The sequence below is a fragment of the Xenopus laevis genome, chromosome 8L (assembly GCF_017654675.1).
Source record: "Xenopus laevis strain J_2021 chromosome 8L, Xenopus_laevis_v10.1, whole genome shotgun sequence".
NCBI classification, from domain to species: Eukaryota; Metazoa; Chordata; class Amphibia; order Anura; family Pipidae; genus Xenopus; species Xenopus laevis.
The window spans coordinates 81524029-81549281 of NC_054385.1; the positions used below are offsets into that span (position 1 = coordinate 81524029).

Consider the following 25253-nt stretch of genomic DNA (forward strand, 5'->3'; position numbering starts at 1 on the left):
TAGTTAGCTAGTACCCATAGAGCCCAAAAATACTGGCAAGTATCCCTGCATTTCAAGAGTACCAATGGCTGATACTTTTAATTTAAGAGGCCTGGGAGTTCAGACTGAACCAGCTATTAAATGGTTAACATCTTTTCTGAGTTACACTATCGACAAGCCAGTGATTACCGCTAACATGCCTGTGTCTCCCCATTCATATTCTGCTTTCTTCCAGCTCATGTGATCAGACATTATCTGGAACACAGTTGGCAACAAACTAAATTCCACTGGAAACAATAAGATTATTCTCCTGGAAAAGCCAAAACTATACTTTAGCTTTGTAGTGATGGTGCTTTTCAGTGGGGAAATCTTTGATATATAACTAACTGCTAGTGATGCCTGTCCATGAAATTCAACGTCCCTTTTAGAGGCAAATATGAGATTCTGCTAATTCAAAGGGATTGTGTCCAAATTCTCCTTTCATTAAATGTGAATAGGACATATTCTCTGACACTCGTCCAGTGCAGCAATAAATGAATACGTTTAAGTTGAAGGAAAAGTTGTAGCTAAAAATCATACTTTTTTGTTATATATTACAACCAGCAACGGTTGCCATAATTCTACAGAATTTACAGTATCTGAACTAGAGTGGGGTTTTCATAGCGGCTTGCTACTAAAGCTCTCTCTATCACAATGCTAGCAGATCCAAGAGGATGTTACTTTAAGTGCTCATAAAGGAGATCCAACATGTTGTATTGCAAATGACGCACATTGTTTTATACAGGGAAAAACTACACTGTAACAAACTTTCCTTAATTGTCAAAATGCTTTTGATATCCAAAACCAGTAAGTCATGTCTCCTTCATAGCAGTCGGTGGTGGGTAATGGATATAGTTATTCTATAATTAATGAGATAGTTCTGTTGTTACCCAAGCACCCTACCTAAAACAACCCCTACCAACATGTCTGCTAAGCATTCACATAATACTAGAACCATGCTGTGATTTCTCGCACTGACTCTTGCTACAGGGCAGTTGTTTGTATGGACCAGGCCTGGTGAAGTGTCCCAGTATCAGTTAGTTTCCCCTTGTCCCACAAGCATACGCTCCTAACCCTAAGCACAACGCCAGATCTTTTAGTCTTCTATTTAAAGGAGAGGGAAAGGCTAAAATGATGTAAGCTTTATCAGAAAGGTCTATATAAATACATCAGTAAACCCTCAAAGTAATGCTGCTCCCCTGTCTTCTGTCAAAAGAAACACAGCATTTTGTACTCTATTGTGTATGCATGGGCTTCTGTATCAGACTTTATGTTTTCAGCATAAAACTCCAGGGCTAGGGCTTGAGCATGCTCAGTTTGCTCCTCTCTTTCTCCCTGCTGTAATCTGAGTGCAAAGTTGTGAGTGAGCAGGGAGAGACTCAGGTGTCACACCAAGCTAATATGGCAGCTGCTATCCTAAACAAATAGAGAGAGCTTCTAGAGCTATTTACTCAGGTATGGTAAAGCATTCTGCAGAATATAGTGTTATAGCTTGCACTATTGTGGCCAATCTATTGGCAATTTACTGCTTCGATGGCTTTCCTTCTCCTTTAACAGCAGTGTGTAAACTGAGAAACACAAGTTGTAAGTAAACCATTTATCAAATGAAAGCACTGTTACACCTAATTCACAGGTTAGTGCTTTGGTTCTACCATATTTGAGTTTATCTACATTCTGTACAGCAAGTGATCTACAATACAAAATATGTATTCTTTTCTTTTCAGGCAGTCAGATATATTTACAGTCTATTAGACCAGTCCTCCTGGTAATATAATAAGCCATATTTACAATATCCACATTTTATTGGTGAAAATGTGCCCTGTGCTGTCTTGAGATGCTTTTTTTTCTCTAGTGCCTCCATTCTTGGTTCCTACAAGGGTCCTTTGAACTGGTTGCCTGAAAGGTGTTGTCGGATGGATGGTTTTGAATTAGCTGCGTCCCCCAACTTTCGCCAGACCACCTGCGGCAGAATATATATATATATTTCAGTACAGATCCCACAAGATATTGTGATTTATATTTGTTGAATTAGGTATTTTACTGGATGTATTTTGACAATGAATTAGATAAAATAACAAGTCGAAAGTGTTTCTGTAGTACTAATGCATCTATCAAGTAACCCAATGAGAGAGTGTACTGTATCATGCCCTGTGAGGCCAGACAGCAATGTAATGAATGAGAAAAGTAAGAAATTGTAGGAAAGTGAAGCAGGAGATTGAGTTCCTCTTGTTATCTCACATTACACTTGCAGCAAACACAAGACATTGACACCACATAGTTTTCACTGTCTATCCAGTAAAAAATCTACTCTGCAGACAGAAAGTATAGGGCAATACAGGTGGTACACACAGGGGCTCACAAAGAACAGCACATCATTTTGTTGTTGCTTATGGCTACAGGCAGTAGAGTAACTACTATAGAGGAAGCAGACTCTGTGGCTGCGGGAGGGGGGGAAGCGGTGTTTCCACTATAGCAGCTCTTGCCTGGAAAATTTGCAGGCCCCCTGCAGCAAGTAGATGTCACTTCAGCACATGTGGGGGCAGGTAAGTCGCTGCATGTTCCTTGGCACCTCTGAAGTTGTTTTGTGTGGGGGGTTGGCCTGGTTTTAGGTTGGTGCAGGGTCATACTGAAGCATTGGGGCCCACTGTGAGCACCTGTGAACCCTGGTGCATGACACACATTTAATTTTTTGGGGCCAGCCGATCAGGGGAGTGGGTCTGGGCCCACTGGGTTTTTTCCCGGTGTCCTGCTGGCCCAGTCTGACCCTGGGTTGGTACAAGGCTTGCTACAGGGATGCACATTGATACCTGAAAATAGCTATAGAAGGGAATATCGGAAGCAGATCAATGTATGGGGCAAGTCAGTTAGCTTTTACATGCACCAGTATAGACAGCAAGGATAAGTAACCATTAAAAAACAAGCTTTTTCTAAGCACGTTTGCAATTTATGTTAATTGTTTATGCAATTTTATTAACTGCTAATACAATAAATTTCAGAACAGCAGCACCACCTGCTGGTCGGTTTCCTGTAATTGTACAGCTACCTTCAGAAGGAAAACAGAAGCATTCCGATGTTGCTCTGCTCAGGAAGGAGATGGGAAAAGGCATCTGAGACTTCTGATCTCTTTCCTGAAAAGCAACATCAGCACACTTCTCCGATTTCTGCCTGCAGGTTTATCTCTTTGACTGTATAGTTACAGGAACTGACCTGTTTGAGGTTACAAAATTCATTACTGTGACAGTTCATAAAAACTCAAATAGTTTTGAAATATTTAATGTAAATTGCAAAAGTGCTTAGAAAAGCAGCCTGAGCAATTTTAAAAAGCTTTACTTTTTATCACTACTTTTTTTTACATCACTGGGGTATAATTATTATTTTACTCCCCTCAGGAGCATTTAAAAGGTCTCAAATGGGAAACTGTTTTATGTAAAGTCAGAACAGGCAATTGCCAAGCTGAGAAAAGAAGTATACAAATGATCAACCTCCTTTGGCATTTTCCATGGTGAGACCTTGTACAAATTTCATTTTGTTTGCTACGATAAAAGGCAGATTTATTTATAAGAAAGAGAATAGTGGAGCAGACAGAGCCGCAACAACATGAAAACTTTGTTTAAATAACTGAACTCTCTGTATTGCTCAGTGGCAGACTCCTGTGTACAAGAGCTTGCATATGTAGATGTCTACAGCTGTTGTATTGGGTAGAGACCACCATCTTCTACACCTTCTTGATTCTAATCAGAATATGCAATTAAAAAAGATACATTACCAATTACAATTCAGTTTAGGGATTTCCGAGTTGAGCACATTTCCAAATTAAGTCAAACCCTGAAATCAAATCCTTACGTTGCACATTTCTCGGACAATCGCCTTCTCCTTTTCACTGAGGTCTTCCTCATAGGTGTCTGACATCTGCCTGTCCAAGTTTTCATGCACCTCAAGAACCTGGATAAAAACAATATATAGTTATTCCAGGATTACTGCAACATGTATTTGTGTATGTATATGTGTGTGTGTGTTTCTGTTAGAAACCACCAAAGACTTCTATGACAATATAAGAACATGGGACAACCTTGGGTAAAGAACAGGGCATTCACTACAATGAAGAAAGATCGGGCCCCAATAAGAAACATAACAGACAACCCTCCCCATATTATAGTGAATCCTTTTTTATTCTAAGCTCCATGGAGCTTAACATAGGCACCTAAGGAAGGATTGTTTGATCCAAAACATGTAGTGCAATTTACTGAATAAAGGATCACTATTTCGACTGTGATGGTTCTGTATTGTAATGAGTGAACTATGGCGAACTAAGGCATGTTGTACCTTCATTGCATGGACAACTGCTTCTGGTTTCTGCACCACAGGGATGTAGCCAGCAGGAGAAGTGGATGAAATCTCAGGTGTAACGCGAGCGGAGCCCTGTCAGGAATGAGAGATATAGAGTGAGAAGAATGTTTAGCATCACATCCTGACAGATAGGCTCATCAAACGCTAGCAAGTATTTATACATCAGGAAAACACTATCCCTCTATCTGCCTCCTGCATGATAGAAGAGACAAGAGCGTTTCACCATATTGATTACATTTCTTATTATCATTATAAAATGACATGTAATATATGGTGATACTTTACAGGTGTGGGATCTATTACCTGGACTTCAGGTTTTGCAGTGAAAGGGGTCTTTCCATAATGTGGATGACCTTTTGAACTTTGAACCCCCCTCAATAGGATTGTTTGGCCACCGGAATGGGCTTATGCACTTAAGTTACCATGATTAGATACTGTAATTTAATGATCTGTATAAATAGAGCACCATGAAAAATAGCACTGCTGTATTTTGGAGCTGTCTGGAGCTAATTTTATATTATAGTTTGTGGAAACTCACTAAACTTTGTACTGAGCATTGAGCAATATTCCTGCAGTTACTGGGCATTTACTATGTGCTGCTGATCTCACTTAATATTCTACTGTTTTCCATAATTTTTCACTAAAATAAACAATAAAACATTTTTTCATGAACTTAACAAAACACAACAATATGAGCAGGGCTTTAGCTGATAATAATAGTGCCTCTTATTTCAGTCATATATTTCAGGGAAAGAGAGTAACTGAAGTATTTTGAATATATTTAGGAAAGTGAAAATCAGGCTCCATAACTGTTCTTTGGGGATAGAGGCCTCTTTTATTGCCTTCCCGCTGGGAGGTATTAGGAGCCCACAGACATGCCTGGCACTCACAAAGATGTGTTTTCATCTGCTGGTGAATATAAATCTTTGTGACACTGTGGAATCTAGAGCCAATTGGATAACCTAAGGGCATGTTTGTTCAGTGACCTGCCTGCTTAAGCTTATGGTTATCTCTGAACTAGTGACGTCAAGATGTCAGCAAAGCAATATGTATCTCTGCAGGCTTATGTGAATACAATGGTGGACTCTTTCATAGCACACTATTTTCCTGGCTCAGGTGTAGAGAGCCTCTCCCTATCCCTATGTATAACCGTAAAGAACTGGTAAGCGAGTGCCTTTAGGAACTGCACAAGGGTGAGGAATCAGGGTGGTTATACACAAGGTGTGAGAGGAACCAGAGGGAGGGAAAACCATCATAAGAAGGGGAAAGGACGGCTCAAGGACTGAGCACTGCTGTCTGAAGTGAGATAGAGATTTGCTGGACTTGGCTCACTGTGGTTATGGTTGGTTTGTGAAAATTAACATAACCATGTTTTTGGTACTTGAAATACATCCTTTAATAATGCAGCAGAGCCATTGCCAGGATCCAATCAACAGGAATATCAACAGGACTTTTTTTTAGGGAGGGGGAGAGCTATACTATCCTGAAAATATAGACCTGATTGCTTACAGACTGGAAATCAGGTTGTTGCTCGGGTTGCAGTCAGCTTGCTGCTATGGAAGTAGGCAGCAACTTCACTGCCTAAAATGCTGAATGCAGGTGGGTGTTAATGTGTTGGCTGCTGTACCTTCTAAAATGCAGCACTTTTCTTAAAAATCCCCAGGATACTGGCACCTGTTTATTAGATATGACTAACTTCATGACAAGTTTTTTACAATATGAGCAGGCTTCCTGCACATGGATTCAAAACACTGTGTAGCACTGGAGGCACCTCAGCTATTCCTTAGCCGGCTGTATGAGTAAAGCCTTAATTGCAGCATGCCTTCTGCAGATCTACTATGGGTACCCTACCCAGATTCCTGCCAGAGAGATTTGAGATTACTGCTAGAACTTTCAGGGTTTATTCTGCTGAAGGGAGACTGGTATGAGTTAAGAGGCCCTGCAATGGACAATGTATTTATATAAAAATATGTTTAACTGAATACAAACATTTATAAGAAATGATCAGGCCCAGGTCTCGATGAGAAAGAGTCTAGGGACATAACCTTCCCATTGAATAAGTGGAGAAAAAGTAGCACATCTGCTTTTTGTGAATACGTGAGCTCTTTTGCAGAAGGATACTGTGATGAAGCACCAAAAATATCAAACTTCACTAACATTTTAATGTCTGGAGAGGGGTAATTTTATCTCACCAATAAATAAAATAAAATACATGTAGTTGCAACTCTTGTCCACAGAAATGGGGAAACACCAGTAGAGGGCAGTGCAAGTACTAAAACAACAAAACCTAAAGAACACAACAGCAATACTGCACGCTTAATTCAGTTATTTTTCATTAATGGAGCAGACTTTTTGATATAAAGGGGTCCTTTAAATCCTTCCAAATAGGTCCTTTGATCACCTTCCAAAAGCTTTGGCGTTCAGATAGTTTACCAGAAATATTTAAAAAATAAAAAAATAAAACATTTCTAGAAATTGGTTTCTCTTAAATGTTCCTTTCTCTGATGTTTCAGTCTGGCAGCTCTATAATCCAGGGCAGCCTCTGAACTGTTGCAATTTGTTATATTAGTTGATACATCAGCAGCAACTGTGTAATGTTACCAACTATTGTATCAATTACCACAGCAGCTCTGGGAGGGAGTCACCATATCACGGACCCTGTAAACTGTTCTAATTGGCTACATTTTTAGTGGATACATTTCTTATCTTTGGCCCTGCTGAGCAGAATAATGAGTTTTGTTAAAGGCAGCTGTTATATATGATACAATAGTTGCTGATATTCCACAGATGCTGCTGAGAAATGTATCAACTAATGGAGCAAATTGTAACAGTTCAGAGGCTGCACATGAATTACTGAGCTACCAGACTGAAAATGAACTGAAGTTTTCAATTTTAGAAAAATGGTCAAAATAAAAATCAAATGAAAAAGTTGCTATTGCTGGTAAACAATCTGAAACCAACTGAACTGAAAGAAGTGTTTGGAAGTCGAAACCTCTTTAACTACCTATAAGGATGGTAAAATGTGAAAGGGATGTGCAGCCTCTACTTCTATAGATCAGTGCCTGGCCAACGCGGGCAGGCACCCTAGGCAGCCTGGCCCGGCAAAACGCCCAATACACTAGTGCGCATGCGCGAAAAGACAAGTGCGCATGTGCGAAAAAATACGAGTGCGCATGCGCACTTTCGTTTTTCACGCATGCTCACTAGTATTTTTCGTGCATGCGCACTAGCGCAAACGCGCACGTCGGACTAGGGGATAGCGGAGGCAGAGAAGGTACGTGCCTGGCGCCCCTCCAGCATTGCGCCCTAGGCACGTGCCTACTCTGCCTACCCCTAGTTCCGGCCCTGCTATAGATCCTTATAAATGGTGCTTTTATAAGGATTTTACATGAATTAATTCTCCTATAAACTGCTACAATGTATGCCACAATTTGGCACATGGCAGTTAAAGGGATTTTTACAGTGTTGTTTTTATTTTTAAAGTATACCGTTTACACTGCAAATAATTAATTCTCAACAGAAAAAGAAAAGAAGAGTTTTAGGGCTGCAGCCCAAGAAGAGAAGGAATGCAGGTTTCCACTCTAATGCAAACCAGTTCAAGTGGTATTCATTATAGCGACCAGTGTCGGACTGGCCCACCGGGATACCAGGAAAACTCCCGGTGGGCCCAGGGGTCACTAGGCCTCTTGCTTCTAACCATTTGGCCTATTTCATGATCATTCCCTGTTTTTTAATGGGAACAAAGTGGCTACATAATGGAAGAATAGAGTATAGTATGTAGAGAAAAGAGACTAGGAGAATAAAGAGTTTGAGTGAGGAGAGGAGGTATAATAGTTTGGAAAGAGGGCCCTCAGCCAAAGGTTTTCTGGTGGGCCCCTGGCATCCCAGTCCGACACTGATAGCGACTGACTAAAAGACGAATTAAAACGTAACTTTTAATAGATGAGAAGTAAAATAAAAGTCAGGACCATGCCCTTATACAGTTCCACACATAACAACCAGACTCACTGCAACTTTACAGCCCTGTGTAGGTGGGGGAGAGCTCCCATCCTGTCCCAATGTAGCTAGGCAGAATTGGGCACCTTGGGAAATTGGTTATATGAGGGGTGGGGGACAAGGAAATCGCATTGTAGCAGAGATTATCCAGATACTAACATAGTGCTAAATAATTAAAGGGCACTGATTACCCCTTCAACATCAACTTATTTTGGTTTTTAATTAATTATTTTTTTAAGGCAATTGTTCTGCACTGCAGAATAGGGAAGTTGCAGTGAGTCTGGTTGTTATGTGTGGAACTGTATAAGGGCATGGTCCTGACTTTTATTTTACTTCTGAACTATTAAAAGTTAAGTTTTAACTTGTCTATTTATGAGTCAGTCGTCAGTCTGTTGTTAATTTAAGTTTAAGTTGGTGTTTTAACTGCTTGAAAGATACCATGTATAAATAATTAATTCTACCATATAACATTTTTTCCCAGAACCAATAAATGTATTTTTTAGTTGTAATATTGTTGTGTAGGCAGCCATCTCAGGTCATTTTGCCTCATCATGTGCTTTCAGAAAGAGCCAACACTTCATGATGGAACTGCTTTCAGATAAGCTATTGTTTCTCCTACTCAATGTAACTGGAGGAGATGCAGTGGGACTTGCACTTGCAGCGCAACAGTAAAGAGTGACTGAAGTTTATCAGAGCACAAGTCACATGACCTGGGGGCTCCAGGGAAACTGACAATATGTCTAGCCCCATGTCAGATTTCAAAATTAAATATAAAAAAAATCTTGTTTGCTCTTTTGAAAAATGGATTTCAGTGCAGAAGTCTTATGGCGCAGCACTATTAACTGATGTGTCTTTTTCCAGTGACAAAATCCCATTAAGCATCGGCTATCTCGATGTTGTTCTCCTAAAAATCTCAGTATCTATGTAGTTATGTTTCCCTTAAAGCTCAATGTCAGAAAGTGTAGTAGACCTAAGTGCAGACACTCCTGTGCAGCAGAGTTTTAAGAAACACTGAAAGGAAAGTCCTGTGCAAATATTTAAACAGTTGACTCTTCTATTCAAATACAAAAGGTAGGAATTTGTTAGAAATTCAAACCAAAATCACTTCTTGCATTCTAAGCCTCAAGCCGTTTACTTACAATATAGTCATTTGCATACCAGCATTGGGAGGGTTAATAGCAGACATGCCAGCCCCATTAATTCTAAGCATTAGAGGACTGTCCTTACTTTACTACATTCCACACTCCTCTAAATTTATTTCATTTCCAACTAATTAATTCTTTGTTGAGCTGCTGGAGCAGGTATGGAAGAATGAAAAGCCTAGAGGACAGCCCATATTAGTGTAAAACCGGTTTACTGCATAAATTAGAGGTCTGCATGGCAAAATATCACAAGTGTTTAAGGATTTTGGCACATTGTGGTCCTATTTTCAAAAAATGCACCAGCCCAGGGTACTGTTTACTGGACGAAGTACCGCCATTAATTTTCTGCTCTTCCATGCATTGTTCGGTCAGGCTTGGTTGAGTGCATGTACAGTATAGAACTTTTCTAAGATTTCTGTATTGTGCATGTGCTCTCATTGAGAGAAGGAAAGAAAATGGAAGCTCTGAGCTAAGCACACAGTACCCTGAGCTGCAGTGTCACCCACCAACCCTTACTTGCTGCTAATGCCTCCCGCTCCATCACCACAAACCCCTGCCCACTGTACATATACCTGCCATAAGAACCCAGAGCAATGGGGACCACCAGGATTTCTCCCAGTGTCCCAGTTCTGTCCTCTTCATGCTGCCGATGCCTCTCACAAACATTCCCTCTAATTCCTTCTCAGCCATGTGAACTAAACATTTGGTTTGCGTACATTTTTAAAAATTGGGAGCTCAGGTCATAATAAATGGAAAATAATGTCACAAAAAGTTATTTGTGTGCACCACAGTTTGTTGTATGCTTTGGACTTTTGAAATTTGCATGCATGCATACAGCTTACACAGAACATTGCCTCTCACTGCCATTTCCTGCATTCCATTTACATACCTGCCACATTGACCTGGAGCAGAAGGGCCCACTGGGATTTCTCCAGGTAGACCAATCCAATACTGCTGCACTTGTGTGTCAGCCCCAGGAAGGAAGGTAACCAACTTGAATCACTGAGAGGTGCTCAACATAGCAGAAAATAAACCCCTAAAATCTTACCATGTTTTATACAGTGCTTTCACCAAATTTCTCAACAGAAGAAGATGCGATTAAGGTCTAATTTTGCCATGAAACAAAGAAAGGACACACCTTTAAATATGCTAATGAGAACAGGGACTATAATGAAGCTTTCCGTATAGACCAACTATTTTATACCTACTTTTATACAGAGTTATATTTAGGCATAAAATAATTGCAAGACTGGTGCAACAGGGTCTCACAGGGAATATTATTGCAAGAAAACCAAGAAAATAATTATTTATTTTTGTTGTGTGATTACACCCTATAAAAGTTCCCAGGGCAATAATAGGGATTTTTCATAAACCTTATGCCTTACTGGCCTGAAAGTTGTAACGTGAGTTGTATAAAAAGACATGTAAACTACAGTACAGGTATTGGATTCATTACCCGGAAACCTGTTATCCAGAGAGCTCCAAATTACGGAAAGGCCAACTCCCATAGACTCCATTTTATTCAAATAATGCAAATTTTTAACAATTATTTCCTTTATTCTCTGTAATAATAAAACAGTACCTAGTACTTGATCCAAACTGCTCAAAGCATCTAAGATCAATATGAAATAAAGGGTGCCAAGGAACTGTGCTTCCCCTACACAAACAGTAATACATTTTGATACTAAATCTCATATAAGACCCCTTATATTAAAGTAGTAACACAATTTTTTCTTGCCTGAATATTATTTGAACTAGATTGATCTGTACACATGAGAACTTTAACACAGGTTCCAGGGGTAATTTATGGGAACTTCAGGGTTTATGTCCATACATATTCAAGAGGCACATTATTTAGGGACAACAATACTCCTGCCTATTGTCTGGCCTTATAAATATTCATTTTTTTTTAATACGCTTCAGTGAAGAAGGGAGGCTTGTCTCTCCTCCATCCACTCAGATCTTTGGCATTCAGTTAAAGCCCTGGCTGAATGAGAGTGGGAAAGAAGAGTTTCCTTACGTTCTGCAGAGGCTCCTGGTATTGAGGCAGTGATGACAGCTGGGATTCAGAGTGGTATGGAGATAAGCCTTTTCTTAAAGTTCCAGAGGTAGAGTGCTGCAAAAGAAAGGGCACAAAAGCAGTTGTGTGTGAGGTAGATTTGATGAGACAGTCTTCCACTGTATAATTACCCACTGAGCACAGTATGTCAGAAGCCTGGCCAATAACAAACACATTCCATGTTTCACATTACTGTGAAGTTTATTCGGATAAGAAGACCTCCTGTGTAGTTATTTACAAATGACTAGATAATGAAAGTACCCTATGTGCTTTTGCATAGGACGTGCAGTTATAGAGTTTACATTCTGGGAAGTAGAATGAGGCAGATAGCTGCCCCAAATGCACATATCAAGCAACTATTATACGCACTATACACATTGCATAATCTGCACTAGATGGCATTTTGGGATATAATGTGTACAATTTACTGCAGGGCCAATTAAACATATACCAGCCCATTCAGAGTCCATCTCACATTGGTAGTGTTTGGGTCTATACACTGCATATTTACATCATGGAAATAAAGTGACTTTAAACCTTATTTTGAAATAAGGTGCCAAGTTCCTTTGCCAGTTTTCTAGAGGGACAGTATCCGGTGACCAGGCTTTTTGGCTCTGCCATATATTCTGGCATTCTGGATTGTGGTTTAAAGGTACCCACACAGACCCCAGGATTTTCACACTGTTCTGCAGTGTCAGCAATTACACTGGATGCATCTCATCCAGGAAACAATTCAGCAAGTTTAAAAAAACCCTAAGTAAAGACAAACCAGTTAGGATAATCTTAAGGATCACAATGGCTTGTGACATTTGTCTAACACAAAACAAGACAGAAAAATGGTATTGCAGAACCCTCTGACTCTACACATTATATAGAAATACACATCATGGAAATGGTCTTTATGTCTGGCTAATGGTAAATTTCCACCTACAAGCAAATCTCCTTCATAAAAGATCAATTCCACTCCAGACCCTAGTCATAGTAATTCAATTGCGGATATGATGCTGTATCATGGTCTCTGCTCTAACAGGTCTCTAATCCTTTTAAATGCTCTGAACCATATGTGAAGTTGAACAATAAAGTAAGCAGTTACGGGTAACATCAGGGTACTACCTTCGCCATAGGAGAAGTGATTAGTAAGCAATAAAAACTACCAATAGCTAGTATTAAATATGAACTGAGTATCTAAATAAGAAATGACCTATTGATATTCTTTAATTTACTCTAAAGGTCGAGTAAAATGAACAAAGGCTTTTATCACTATCCTTTTTTTTTATATATATACTGATTCATTGTTTCATCTTTGGTATTTAATATAGTATGTAATAAAGTCTCCCATTGCTAATTTTAGTTTTACAATGTCAATGCTCAGCACAGCTCTTCAGCAATATAATGTGCAGCCCCATGCTGTGAAATAGTCAACATATTAATTTATTTAAACGGAGACCAGCTGGCAGCAAGACTCAAGAAGCAGACGGCCGAGTCTTGGGGCAAGCGCTCTATTATGTTTATCCCCTGTAAAGCCAGCGAGCAGAGGATAAGAAATGTGCTACCTCTTTGGCACGAGCATCTGTCATCTTAGAGAGAATACATAGCCTCCTCTGTGTAGTGTTTAGCCTCTTTTCCCTTAATTACAGCACATAGTAGTAATCTGATTTTATAGAGCGTCTGCACAGAACATGCCTTCTATGGTTTACATCTATTCACAAGAAGGATCTGCTTTACCGATTGCCTCAAGTTATTAAAAATTGCTTTTCCAGGCTGATAAATACAAATACTGGTGCTGTCAGGCATTTATAGTAAGTAATAGATATAAAATAAAATTGAAGTAGACAGGCACCTCTGGTTACCTGAACATGGATAAAGGAAAACCCAATTGCTTGAGTGCCTTCTTTAAGCTTTTTGCTATAGCTGGATGAATCGCAGATGGTGAACTGGATAGGTAAAGAACGCCCAGATCATATAGACAATTGAAAGGAATAGTTGGATTTGCGCATTTTTATCATGCGCCGTCATGTTTTTTTTATTCAAGCTTTCCATGTAATGTAATGTAATGTAATGTAGCCATGTAACTATCTTGCATAATCCTGAGTGATATCCCTTGTTTTGACTAACATACATGCATGGGATCTATTATCCAGAATGATTGGGACCTGGGGTTTTCAGGATATGGGATATTTCAGTCATTTGGACCTCCATACCAAAAGTCTGCAAAAAATCATGTAAACATTAAATACATCCAACAGGATTGGTTTGCCACCAATATGGATTTGTACATCTTAGCTACTATCAAGTACAAGCTATTGTTTTATTGTTACAGAGAAAAAGGAAATTTATGATAAAATTTTAAATTATAGAGCTTAGGGGAGTTGGTCATGCCATAATTTAACGTTACCGGAGAACTGGTTTCCGCAAAACCAATACTATACCTGTACTAATGCAGTAGTTAAATATCTCAAATGGATTTATCCTGATCAAAATGTTATACTTAACATTTTTGGTTATTTTTATTACATTCCACACAGTCTCCATTCCACACAGTCTCCATTCATGCAACAAGGCGTCTAACTTGTTAATTTTTAAAGGAGAACTAAACCCTAAAAATGAATATAGTTAAAACTATTTCAGGCTCTCAATAGCAGCAATGATCCAAGACTTCAAACTTGCACAGGGGGTCACCATCTTGGAAAGTGTCTGCAACAATCAAATGCTCAGTGGGCTCTGAGTAGTGGTTGAGAAGCTAAGCTTAGGGGTCACTGCAAATTTAAATAAAGAAGATGCTATAAGGCTGATTATTACATTCTGAAGCTAACTGCACTGGTTTCTGAGCCGACGTAGTAATTATCTGTGACGATTACTAATCAGCCTTACATTGTGCCATTACTATTCTGTATATACAGTATATTGTGAGTGGGTCCCTAAGCTCAGTAAGTGACAGCAGCACAGAGCATGTGCAGTGAATCAGCAGAAAATAAGATGGGGAGCTACTGGGGCATTTTTGCAGACACAGATCTTTACTGCTAAAGGGCAGCGGTTTCCTTTGGTTGGTGCAGAAGACCAACATATAATGTACAACATTTCTATCATTCTTTAGTTAGGCTTTGACTCTCCTTTAAAGAAACAGCATAAGAGAAGACACATGGCAAATAATTTACCAGATCATATTGTTATAATAAATGATATTCACACATGAGTATCGTGCATCGGCACAATCATGGCCACAAAACGTTCAGTGTGCATTTCTGAGTGATTTATAACTCTCCGGTGCTATACAGAGACAGCAGGAATGAAAAATTTCATTAAGGCATAGGAAAGACAGGGAGTCAAGCCATATAACGCTTTACAGAGAAAGCTGGTACTTAGTGAGTAATCAGAAGTTTGAAAAATGGGTTGGATGCCTTTTAGCAAGAGAATAAACTGATTTACTGATTTACTATACAATTTGTCAGCAGTTAAAGAGGTAGTATACCATTATATACACACTTTACAACATGGGAAAGGACTTTGTGCTTATTCTTTCGAATATTTTGGGCACTATTTTTTTTTTTAACTTGGGGGGGCCCTGAACACTTTTTTTTTTAACTTGGGGGGTTGGGATGTCAAGCAAGGTTTTTTTTTTGTTTTTTTTAACTTGTAGGGGGGCCCGTGAATTCTGATGGTGGCCCTGGTGCCAGAAGGTAGAGCTTAATACTTAAAATGGCAGTTTTCTAATTTGAGATTATCTAATGGCACGTAGTACTATATTTTTGATGAAAAGTCTTTATTATCACAAAACAGTGTTTTACATGTGGGCTGTTGTATGTGAAATTATTTTATAAAGACCTGCAATAGGACTGGCCAGATATGGGATGACTTTGACGTAGTTGGCCAGCTTAAATATATTGCAATATATGGACAAACAATCCCTGTTTTGTTTAAAGGGCAAGGCATTTTTCAGTAGCAGTAAATGTCTCTGTCTTAAATATATTGATAATGGGTTGAGTGCAGAGGACTCTTGTATTTGTCTATATGTATTTTGTGGTCACAGCCTCACTGCACCCCCGCCTAATGATTTTAAAAATTAGTGGTGAGCACAACTTTCCCTTGTTTGCTATAGTTATACAGGAGCAGTGACCAGCTCCATGTTGTAGCTCCCACCCTTCCCAGCTATAGTCAGGTGATCCCACTTGTGTCTAATAAAAGGGCAGCCAAGTTTGGGAGTTTTACTTTGAAAGCAGCTAGTAAGTTGCAGGTAAAACTTAGTCCCTTTGTAAAATGTATAATGAAGCAATAGAATTCTTAATGAATCAGATGAAAATTGAGCATAGGACTGGCCAGATATGGGATGACTTTGATGTGGTTGGCCAACTTAAATATATTGCAATATATTTTCCCTTTAAAGCAGACATATTAAACCCTCACTACAGCTTGGGACCAATTTAATAGCTATGACTGTTCTCTTTTAGTTGCCTAAATATAAAGATGGAAATTAAATGAAACATGAAAATAATTTGCAAAGGATTTTAATAAGCCGTCCAACAAAATCATTAGATAATTATAGCAAATAATCATCACCATTAAAAATTTCTTGTTGATCGCTTCCCCCAGAGGATAAAAATGGGTCATTGTTTGTTATTTTATTTATTGCTGTAGACAGAGAGAAGTGACATAGCGTATGCAGAATGAACACTATTTTCAGTAGAGAAAGACTGACCCAATAACTTCTGTGAAGCGAAAGTAATGTGCTGCTATGGAAATACTCAGGATGGCTTACTGCAAAACTTCAAGTGAGATTAAATCACTTATTTCTCTCCAGTGGCAGTAAAGTGGAAGATTCATAGCTCATGTTTACATCAAAAATGGAACCAAGTTGGGGGAAAACAACATTTTAAAATATAAATGGAAAAAGCTATAAAAAAGGCCCTTTACATAAGCATAACCTGAATTCATAGGTGCAAGGTAAAATGCTGTATTTCATAGATTAGAAATGTGAGCATTCTTGACCATGGCTAGTGTATACAGTTAGGCCCATAAATATTTGGACACACAACTTTTTTTTCTAATTTTGGTTCTGTACATTACCACAATGAATTTTAAATGAAACAACTCAGATGCAGTTGAACTGCAGACTTTCAGCTTTAATTCAGTGGGTTGAACAAAAATATTACATAAAAATGTGAAAAGCCTTTTTTTTAACACACTCACTTCATTTCAGGGGCTCAAAAGTAATAGGACAAATTAAAAAACTGAAAATAAACTGTTCATTTCTAAGACCCTTTGCTGGCAATAACATCACCAGATTCCGGGTTTCCTCCTTTTTAATGCTCTGCCAGGCCTTTACTGCAGCGACTTTCAGTTGCTGTTTGTTTGTGGGCCTTTCTGTCCGAAGTTTAGTCTTCAACAAGTGAAATGCATGCTCAATTGGGTTCCGATAAGGTGACTGACTTGGCCATTCAAGAATATTCCCCTTCTTTGCTTTAATAAACTACTGGGTTGCTTTGGCTGTATATTTTGGGTCATTGTCCATCTGCATTATGAAACGCCTCCCAATCAATTTGACTGCATTTAGCTGTATTTGAGCAGACAGTGTCTCTGAACACCTCCGAATTCATTTGACTGCTTCTGTCTTATGCCACATCATCGATAAACACTAGTGTCCCAGTGCCACTGGCAGCCATTGCTTGCCCAAGCCATCACACTGCCTCAGCCATGTTTTATAGATGATATGCTTTGGATCATGAGCTGTCCCACGCCTTCTCCTTACATTTTTATTGCCATCATTCTGGTAGAGGTTGATCTTGGTTTCATCTGTCCAAAGAATGTTTTTCCAGAACTGTGCTGGCTCTTTTAGAAGTTTTTTTTTTTTTAGCAAAGTCCAATCTAGCCTTTCTATTCTTGATGCTTACGAGTTGCTTATGAGTGCCTTGCACCTTGTAGTGCACCCTCTATCTTATATTTACTTTCATGCAGTCTTCTCTTTATAATAGCCTTTGAGTCAATTGTCTAATTACTTTCGAACCTCTGGTCCAATTACTTTTGAGCCCCTGAAATGAAGTGATGGTGTTAAAAAAAGGCTTTAGTTCCTCACATTTTTATGCAATCTTTTTGTTCAACCCACTGAATTATAGCTGAAAGCCTGCAGTTCAACTGCATCTGAGTTGTTTAATTTAAAATTCATTGTGGTAATGTACAGAACCAAAATTATAAAAAAAAAAAGTTGTCTCTGTCCAAATATTCATGGGCTTAACTGTATGTACAAGGGGACACTATATCTATATGACTGTGTATTTCCTTTTTTTTTTTTTTATCAAATAAAAATATTTCACAAAGATAAAAAACTGTATATAAATATAAAGACTTATTTACAAATGCAAAGAAAATTTCAATTACCATGTTTTTACCCACAATTCAAAAGAGACTTCAGAGTTTCAGAGTGGCAATGAGGACACGTTCGTTATGAACAGTGTCAACAGCACAAACTTGTTCAAGGTTTCAAAGGTCTCAAGTGCTGCTGCCCACAATGGAAGTATTTGGAAATCGTACATAGACTGAACGGTATGTTCAGATTATTTCAAGAGTTAACATTTAATAATTTAGGTGGATAAAATATTCAGGTGGAATAATAAAATACAGTTTGTTATATACTCCTATATAGTATAGTATATTGAGTATGTAATACCATAAACCCATAGCATTGTACATACCCTGTATTTGGTATTATAAGACTGGATGAAGATTGGATGATGAAGCAAGGTATGCAAGGACCATTACTTTATTTTTCTTATAACCTCATGCATGTGCAATTTATTTCAAGTAATCTTTTTTGATACGGGAAAAGCTATATGTGTCTAATATCTTGCTTTGGTATGGAATTACATTATATATAAGCATTTGAAGTGCCCTTTTATGAGAACATACTATATATACACCCACACCCACCCACCGCACGTTCACTGGAGGAGACCCAGGTGCTACTTCATTATGCTGAGTTATTTCATATCCAAAAAAAATAGGTGCACACTGGGATTTTTTTCTTTAAAAAAAAAATTAAAAGTCCATAATTTTATTTATTACTTTTAAAAACAGGTCAATGTTTCGGCCTCCTTCTAAGACCTTTATCAAGACCCCTTAATAAAGGTACTAGAGGGAGACCAAAACGTCCATAAAATGAAGGAATTTTTAATTTTTTTTTATACATCCCAGTGTGCACCTATTTTTCTGGACATATATAAATAATTATATATACAGTGTATGTGTGTGTATCTCTCTCTCTCTCTCTCTCTCTCTCTCTCTCTCTCTCTCTCTCTCTCTCTCTCTCTCTCTCTCTCTCTCTCTCTCTCTCTCTCTCTCTCTCTCTCTCTCTCTCTCTCTCTCTCTCTCTCTCTCTCTCTCTCTCTCTCTCTCTCTCTCTCTCTCTCTCTCTCTCTCTCTCTCTCTCTCTCTCTCTCTCTCTCTATATATATATATATATATATATATATATCTTGATTTGAAAAGTACCTGCACTCGTACGTAGTTCAATGGTGGGTGCTTGGTCAAAGCGTAGTATACAAAGTTCAAATTGGACTGGCACCAAAGGCCTCAATGAGGGCCGAAACTTCAATACAAAATGAAGATTTGAATGATTATCAGACCGTGTGTGAATTATCCAAACATTTTTTTCGTGCCATGGCGATCAGACAATAAGATGAAAAGATTTATATTGGCTACTGATAATATCTCTGCATCTGACAATATCAATGGGAGACTGTCCTACGATTGCTGCCTGTTAGTTAATGGCCTGAGCATTGTGTGATTTGTTCTCTTTACTACTTTATATTAATGTGAATGGTTAGCTGCAGGTCGGAAGATTGTAACGGACATTCATTTGTCCAATATAGCCTAATAATTTGAACGTCTATGGCCAGCTTTAATTGATACATACGTACAACTGCTTTACAAATTTGCCTTTATTCTACAATAAATGTGTTTTTTTGGCATAACATAAATGTCATCTATGTGCACAGTAACTCTACAGATATATAGGATACAAGATGAGGCCAATCTCAGTTCTTTTTAATCACAGTTTTGTGGTTTCTTCAGAATGACATAATGAAAGGTTATATTACTTGTATGTGTGTGTTTTTTTTTCCTACACACAGATATTACTTTTACTCAAAACCAAATCTTACCACAAGCTTTAGATCGAAGTTCCATGGGCAGGGGCTCCTTTGTTATGGTTAGAAGTCTCTTTTAGATTGTAAGTTCTAATGAGCAGATCCCTTTTCAACACTTAAATTGATCACTAATTGAATGTCAACTGTAGGCTTGACACATACATAGGTCAATTGAACAGCACTGCAGAACACACTGGTGTTATATAGGTTGATGAGAGTACAGTTTTTAATATCTTACACACTCCGCTTCGCAGCATATAAATATGCAGGGCAGGCCCATCTTTCTCAAGAAAATGTAGCGTAAAGAATAAATGCATTTCCAGAATATCAACTGATTATAAAATCAGCCTAACTAGCTCAATTTTGCAATTAGGTATATTCAGCAAGCCCGGCTTTTAGATTCTAGCAGAGTACAATCTAGCGCTCGATGAAGAACTGAAGCATAAATGTCTCTAGCTACAATATTAGACTTGACTGAGATTCGGCTAATGCTCTTTAAAAGCTCACTTCTCCGCTGTTAGCAACAGGGGGTATAAATAGATCAGCAATCTGCAACCTGCGCCTCTCGGCAGCTCAACAAAAACTTGTATTCCATTCCAAAGAAAGCATTTTGCCAAACTTTAATATATGAGAACACCATATCTGGCAGTTTAGATTATCCTATCATCATATGTACTGGGGTATTTACAATCTGCTGTAATGTATGGCACAATTAAATGTATATAAAGATGTATTTAATAATGCAGACAAATGGCTGTGCGCCACTGAATTGTGCTTCTATTGCTTGCCTGGCATTTACACATTCACTTCACCATTTGTTTAAGCTTAAATTTCACAGTCCTTTTAACGTGGGTCAGTAGAAGATCAGATTCAAAGGTACCAACAAGCTTCAAACATGTCAAAAGCAACTTATGCATTTGACATCCACATATTCTGGACGTTTGTTGTGTGCTTATAAACATTGTGGGGGTCATTTATCAACACTGGGCAAATTTGCCCATGGGCAGTAACCCATGGCAACCAATCAGATTGCTGAATTCATTGTTCTACCTGCAACTGGCTTCAAAAAGCTAAGCACTGATTGGTTGCTATAGGTAACTGCCCAAGGGCAAATTTGCCTAGTGTTGATAAATGAGCCCCACTGAGCACGGTTGAAGCAATAAAGCCCCATAAACCATTGCATTTATGTATGCTCCTGTTTATAAGCCCATAGGCCACATTTTTGCTTAGTTCCATTAAGCTGAAAAGAAGTGGAACAGAAAATAGAAAACAACACTTAAATATATATGCCCATAGACTAGATAAAACCATTATTTGTTATATTGTATTTTATTTCAGTTTCCAGTGTGTGCAGAGAATATTATTGTTCAGCTTTCACACCATAATAAGTTCATATAAAGATAATACACATGATATATAGATTTTTGGATAGACTATACATAGAGGAAAATAAAACACTTTTTTTTGTCTTTCTTGATCAAGCCAAAAATATCAGGGGTCATTTACGACAGACTAGGGGAAGAAGTGCAGAGCACTAGGGGGCACAAGAGCATAGCTCTTAGTGCTCATTTAGCAAGCACTTCCTCTCCAGTCTGGCTGCAGTTTGTATCTTGTGCGGAATATAACAAATCTGGTGCAAGGTATTCAATGGGGTAGTTGCAGGTCTATACAGTCCATTTTGAAGGCATGGACATGTCCCCCCTAATACCCTAAACATGAGGTCACCTGCAACAATTCTTTAATCAAAGGGGCCCGTCACCCTAAGAAATCATTCCACATCCTATTTTTTATGTTAGGCTAGTAAAATAAACATTGCTTTTTTAGTCTTCGTACTCAATCAAATGATGCAGTCAGGTGCCATTTTGTGGATTCTTTTATTAAGGCAAGCTTTGCGTAAAAATCTTGTTTATGTGCTTGAATGGGGCATCTGATGCCCATGCTAAGGCACTGGCTAAACAATGAAATGACATCTAGGAAGTGCTGAATAGAAAGTGAAATTAATTGCCTGCCCCATCTCTATGCCTAAGGATTGAGGAGGGGCAGGTAATATATCATCAACGGAGACTTTTAAACAAGTTTGTAGCAGTTATCAGTGTATAATTAAAATATTTTGTTGGAGGACTTTTATTATACAGCTTTTTATGTCTGGGTGACAGGTCCCTATTAAAGAAAGCAGTGTTCAAAGTGTAACAAAATGTGCCCAACTTCAGTCTTTGGACATTGCATTTAAAACAATAAGTGATCCCTATTGTGTTTAAATTACTTTTGCAGGCAATGCAGTAAATTATCCATACACTATTAGATCTGAACATCTAATCTGAGCTTTCATGTGATTATGTGGACCTGTATGCCCAACAAACAATATGAATGTTTGTCAGGCTAGAAATATTTGATTAATTTGGCTTTAATTCATGTTCATATGTGTCCATGTACTATCGTATGGACCAGTGCTTTCCAAAATTTTCTATGCCACTGGGTAACTGGAGGTTCACATGTTTCACAGCCAGAAAACAAAGAGGATTATGGAGATTTCAGCATGCTGGAGGCCATAAAAACCCCTTGGGGAGCCATATACATCCAGCAGGCCCCCAGCTCTGATCAGGACAATAAACACAGAACAAGGTGAATAAAATGAATGTGGCTAATCAGGGTCAGAGTTGGAGGAAAAAATAGTCAAATGTTGAAAGGCCAAGGGGGTGAGAAAATTACATAAATCAAATCGATCAGAGATGTCAGTGCTGCACAATATGTTGGTGCTCTAAAAATACATAATAATAATCATAACAATGTCCAGTGTCCTCTAGCTGTTATGGAATTACAACCTGTATATCTGTATATGGTGGAATATAAATGGCTGCTGGAACTTTTCCCATGTTACTCCCCCACTTGGATCCTTCCTCCACTGGCCTACCCTAAAAGCAGCCCTGCAATTAACTGCTGTCTTTTGAGGTCAGAAGACTGATCTCAGAACACAATGAGCTTACCTAAAGCTTCTTCCAGTATGGTCAACTGGTTAAATAGTGAATGTTTAGTCACACGAGTATTTGTTTTTAAAATGGTCAAATTTCACAGTGGGCAACCCGCCTAGTTAGATGTGAAAAGACACATTCATTCCTAAGCTGTTTCACAAACTACAATACAGAGGCTGCTCTCAGCAACAGCCAATCCAATTCTCATTGAGTTAAACAGCATTTTCTTGAATAGAAGGACCAACTGGCTCGCAGCTAATCTTATCTGACAAAGCTGCATCAAACACTTGTACACAAACATTAAATAAATGTTTATTATTAGATGCAAAGAACCATATATGTCCTCCAGTTCTCCCTGATTAATAGCCCATAATTATTTCAAATGAAATAAACTGTTATCGACAAATTACCCCAAGAAACCTAAATACACCACATTAGGGTTAAATAACATGATCCTTGGGAATGAAAGAAATAAAAAGTAACAAATTGATTCTCAGCATTTCGTTAAAGGGGTAGTTCACCTTTAAGATGCTTTTTGCATTTTATAGAATGTCTAATTATAAGCAACTTTTCAATTGGTGTTATTTTTCATATTTTTTAATAATTTGCTTTCTTCTGAATTGTCCAGCTTTCAAATGGGGGTCACTATACTCTGTAAGGCTACACATTTATCATTATTGCTTCTCCTATTCATAGTCCAGTCTCTTAACCAAATCAGGGTTAGTAAAAACTGCAAATTGAAGAGCTGCTGAATAAATAACTCAAAAATTAAAAATTAAAAACAATTGCAAAATTGTCTCACAATATCACTCTCTACATCATACTAAAAGCTCATTTAAAGGTGAACAACCCCTTTAAAAAAAATACACAGCTACAGCTTAAAGAGAAATTGAGAAAGTGTTACCTGGGACAAAAGCTTGTTGTCATCCTCAAGGAGTTTGACTCTGGTCTCTAGCTGCCGAATGTAAGTAGTCGAGGAATCTAGATTAAAAAAAGACAAATATAAAAAGAATAAGTCATATGTCGAGACCAGAACCGTTCTTATATAAACTTAGATGTAATCAGAAAAGGCTATTATGACTGTGAAAATGTATACTTCAAAATTCCTATATTGTGGTGTATAATGAAATTATGTACAAATCTAAAAAATTGGCCCTTACTGGCCACTTTGTTTTAAAGTACTTTCTGCAGATTTGAAAGTACATTGACTAAATCAGTCAGAAAACAAACATGTTTTAAAATTCAAAAACCAAAATAAAAGGTTTATCTTTCAATTTAGTACAATTTGGTGCAATTTTGTTTCCTGCTTTATAGTTCAAAGTACATTACAGTCCACTAAGAAGTAATGAGTGCTTAGAAAGACTGCTACAACCTGACAACTAAGAAAAATATGCATGAATTTATACAAAACAATTTCTGAAAGTATATGCCTGGATCATCTCATTCAGTCTTTTATACCAGTTCAGCTGGTCATCTCTCAATGAAACCCTGAGCAGGTTTTTATGAGATTAAAGTCATCTTGTCAGCTCTCACCTTTTTGTAAAGGAGAATTCAACCTTAAAAATGAATGTGGCTAAAAATGTCATATTTTACATACTGAACTTATTGCACAGGCCTAAAGTTTCAGCTTTTCAATAAGCAGCAATGATCCTGGACTTCCAACTTGTCACAGGGGGTCACCATCTTGGAAAGTGTCTGCGACACAGTGGGCTCTGAGCAGCTGTTGAGAAGCTAAACTTAGGGGTTGTAGCAAATTATCCAGCAGAAAATGAGGTTGGTCTGTAATATAAGATGATGCTACAGGGCTGATTATGAAATTCTGCTGCTAATTGCACTGGTTTCCGTTCTGCCATGTAGTAATTATCTGTATTAATTAATAATCAGCCTTATATTGTGACATTTCTATTCTATGTGTACTGTATATTGTGAGAGGGTCGCTGTCGCTAAGCTCAGTAAGTGACAGCATCACAGAGAATGTCAGCAGAAAAGAAGATGGGGTTCAATGTTGATAAATGCAAGGTTATGCACTTTGGCAAAAATAATATAAATGCAAGTTATACACTAAATGGCAGTGTGTTGGGAGTTTCCTTAAATGAGAAGGATCTAGGGTTTGTAGATAATAAGTTGTCTAATTCTGGGCAGTGTCATTCTGTGGCTACTAAAAGCAAATAAAGTTCTGTCTTGCATAAAAAAGGGCATTAACTCTAGGGATGAAAACATAATTATGCCTCTTTATAGGTCCCTGGTAAGGCCTCATCTGGAGTATGCAGTGCAGTTTTGGATTCCAGTCCTTAAGAGGGATATAAATGAGCTGGAGAGAGTGCAAAGACCTGCAACTAAACTGGTTAGAGGTGTGGAAGACTTAAATAATGAGGGTAGACTGTCAAGGTTGGGGTTGTTTTCTCTGGAAAAAAGGTGCTTGCGAGGGGACATGATTAGACTTTACAAGTACATTAGAGGACATTATAGACAAATAGCAGTGGACCTTTTTACCCATAAAGAGGATCACCGTACCAGAGGCCACCCCTTCAGATTAGAAGAAAAGAACTTTCATTTGAAGCAACGTAGGGGGTTCTTCACAGTCAGG

At 38.2% G+C, this 25253-nt stretch overlaps 1 protein-coding gene across 2 annotated transcripts in view; it reads right to left on the reverse strand.

Moving 5' to 3' along the window:
• Window positions 1-1603: 1603 nt before the first annotated feature.
• ccdc85c.L (coiled-coil domain containing 85C L homeolog) overlaps window positions 1604-25253 on the reverse strand; it is a 76513-nt gene continuing 52863 nt past the window's right edge. Inside the window, exons 2-6 of one of the 2 annotated variants that reach the window (XM_018241578.2) lie at window positions 23571-23647; window positions 11524-11619; window positions 4342-4437; window positions 3862-3960; window positions 1604-1978 (exon numbers count right to left, since the gene is read on the reverse strand). In XM_018241578.2, the coding sequence (XP_018097067.1) occupies window positions 1889-1978; window positions 3862-3960; window positions 4342-4437; window positions 11524-11619; window positions 23571-23647 (458 nt within the window). In that variant the 3' untranslated portion in view covers window positions 1604-1888. The remainder of the gene's footprint in view (window positions 1979-3861; window positions 3961-4341; window positions 4438-11523; window positions 11620-23570; window positions 23648-25253) is intronic. The other variant, XM_041573033.1, reaches the window with a different exon arrangement.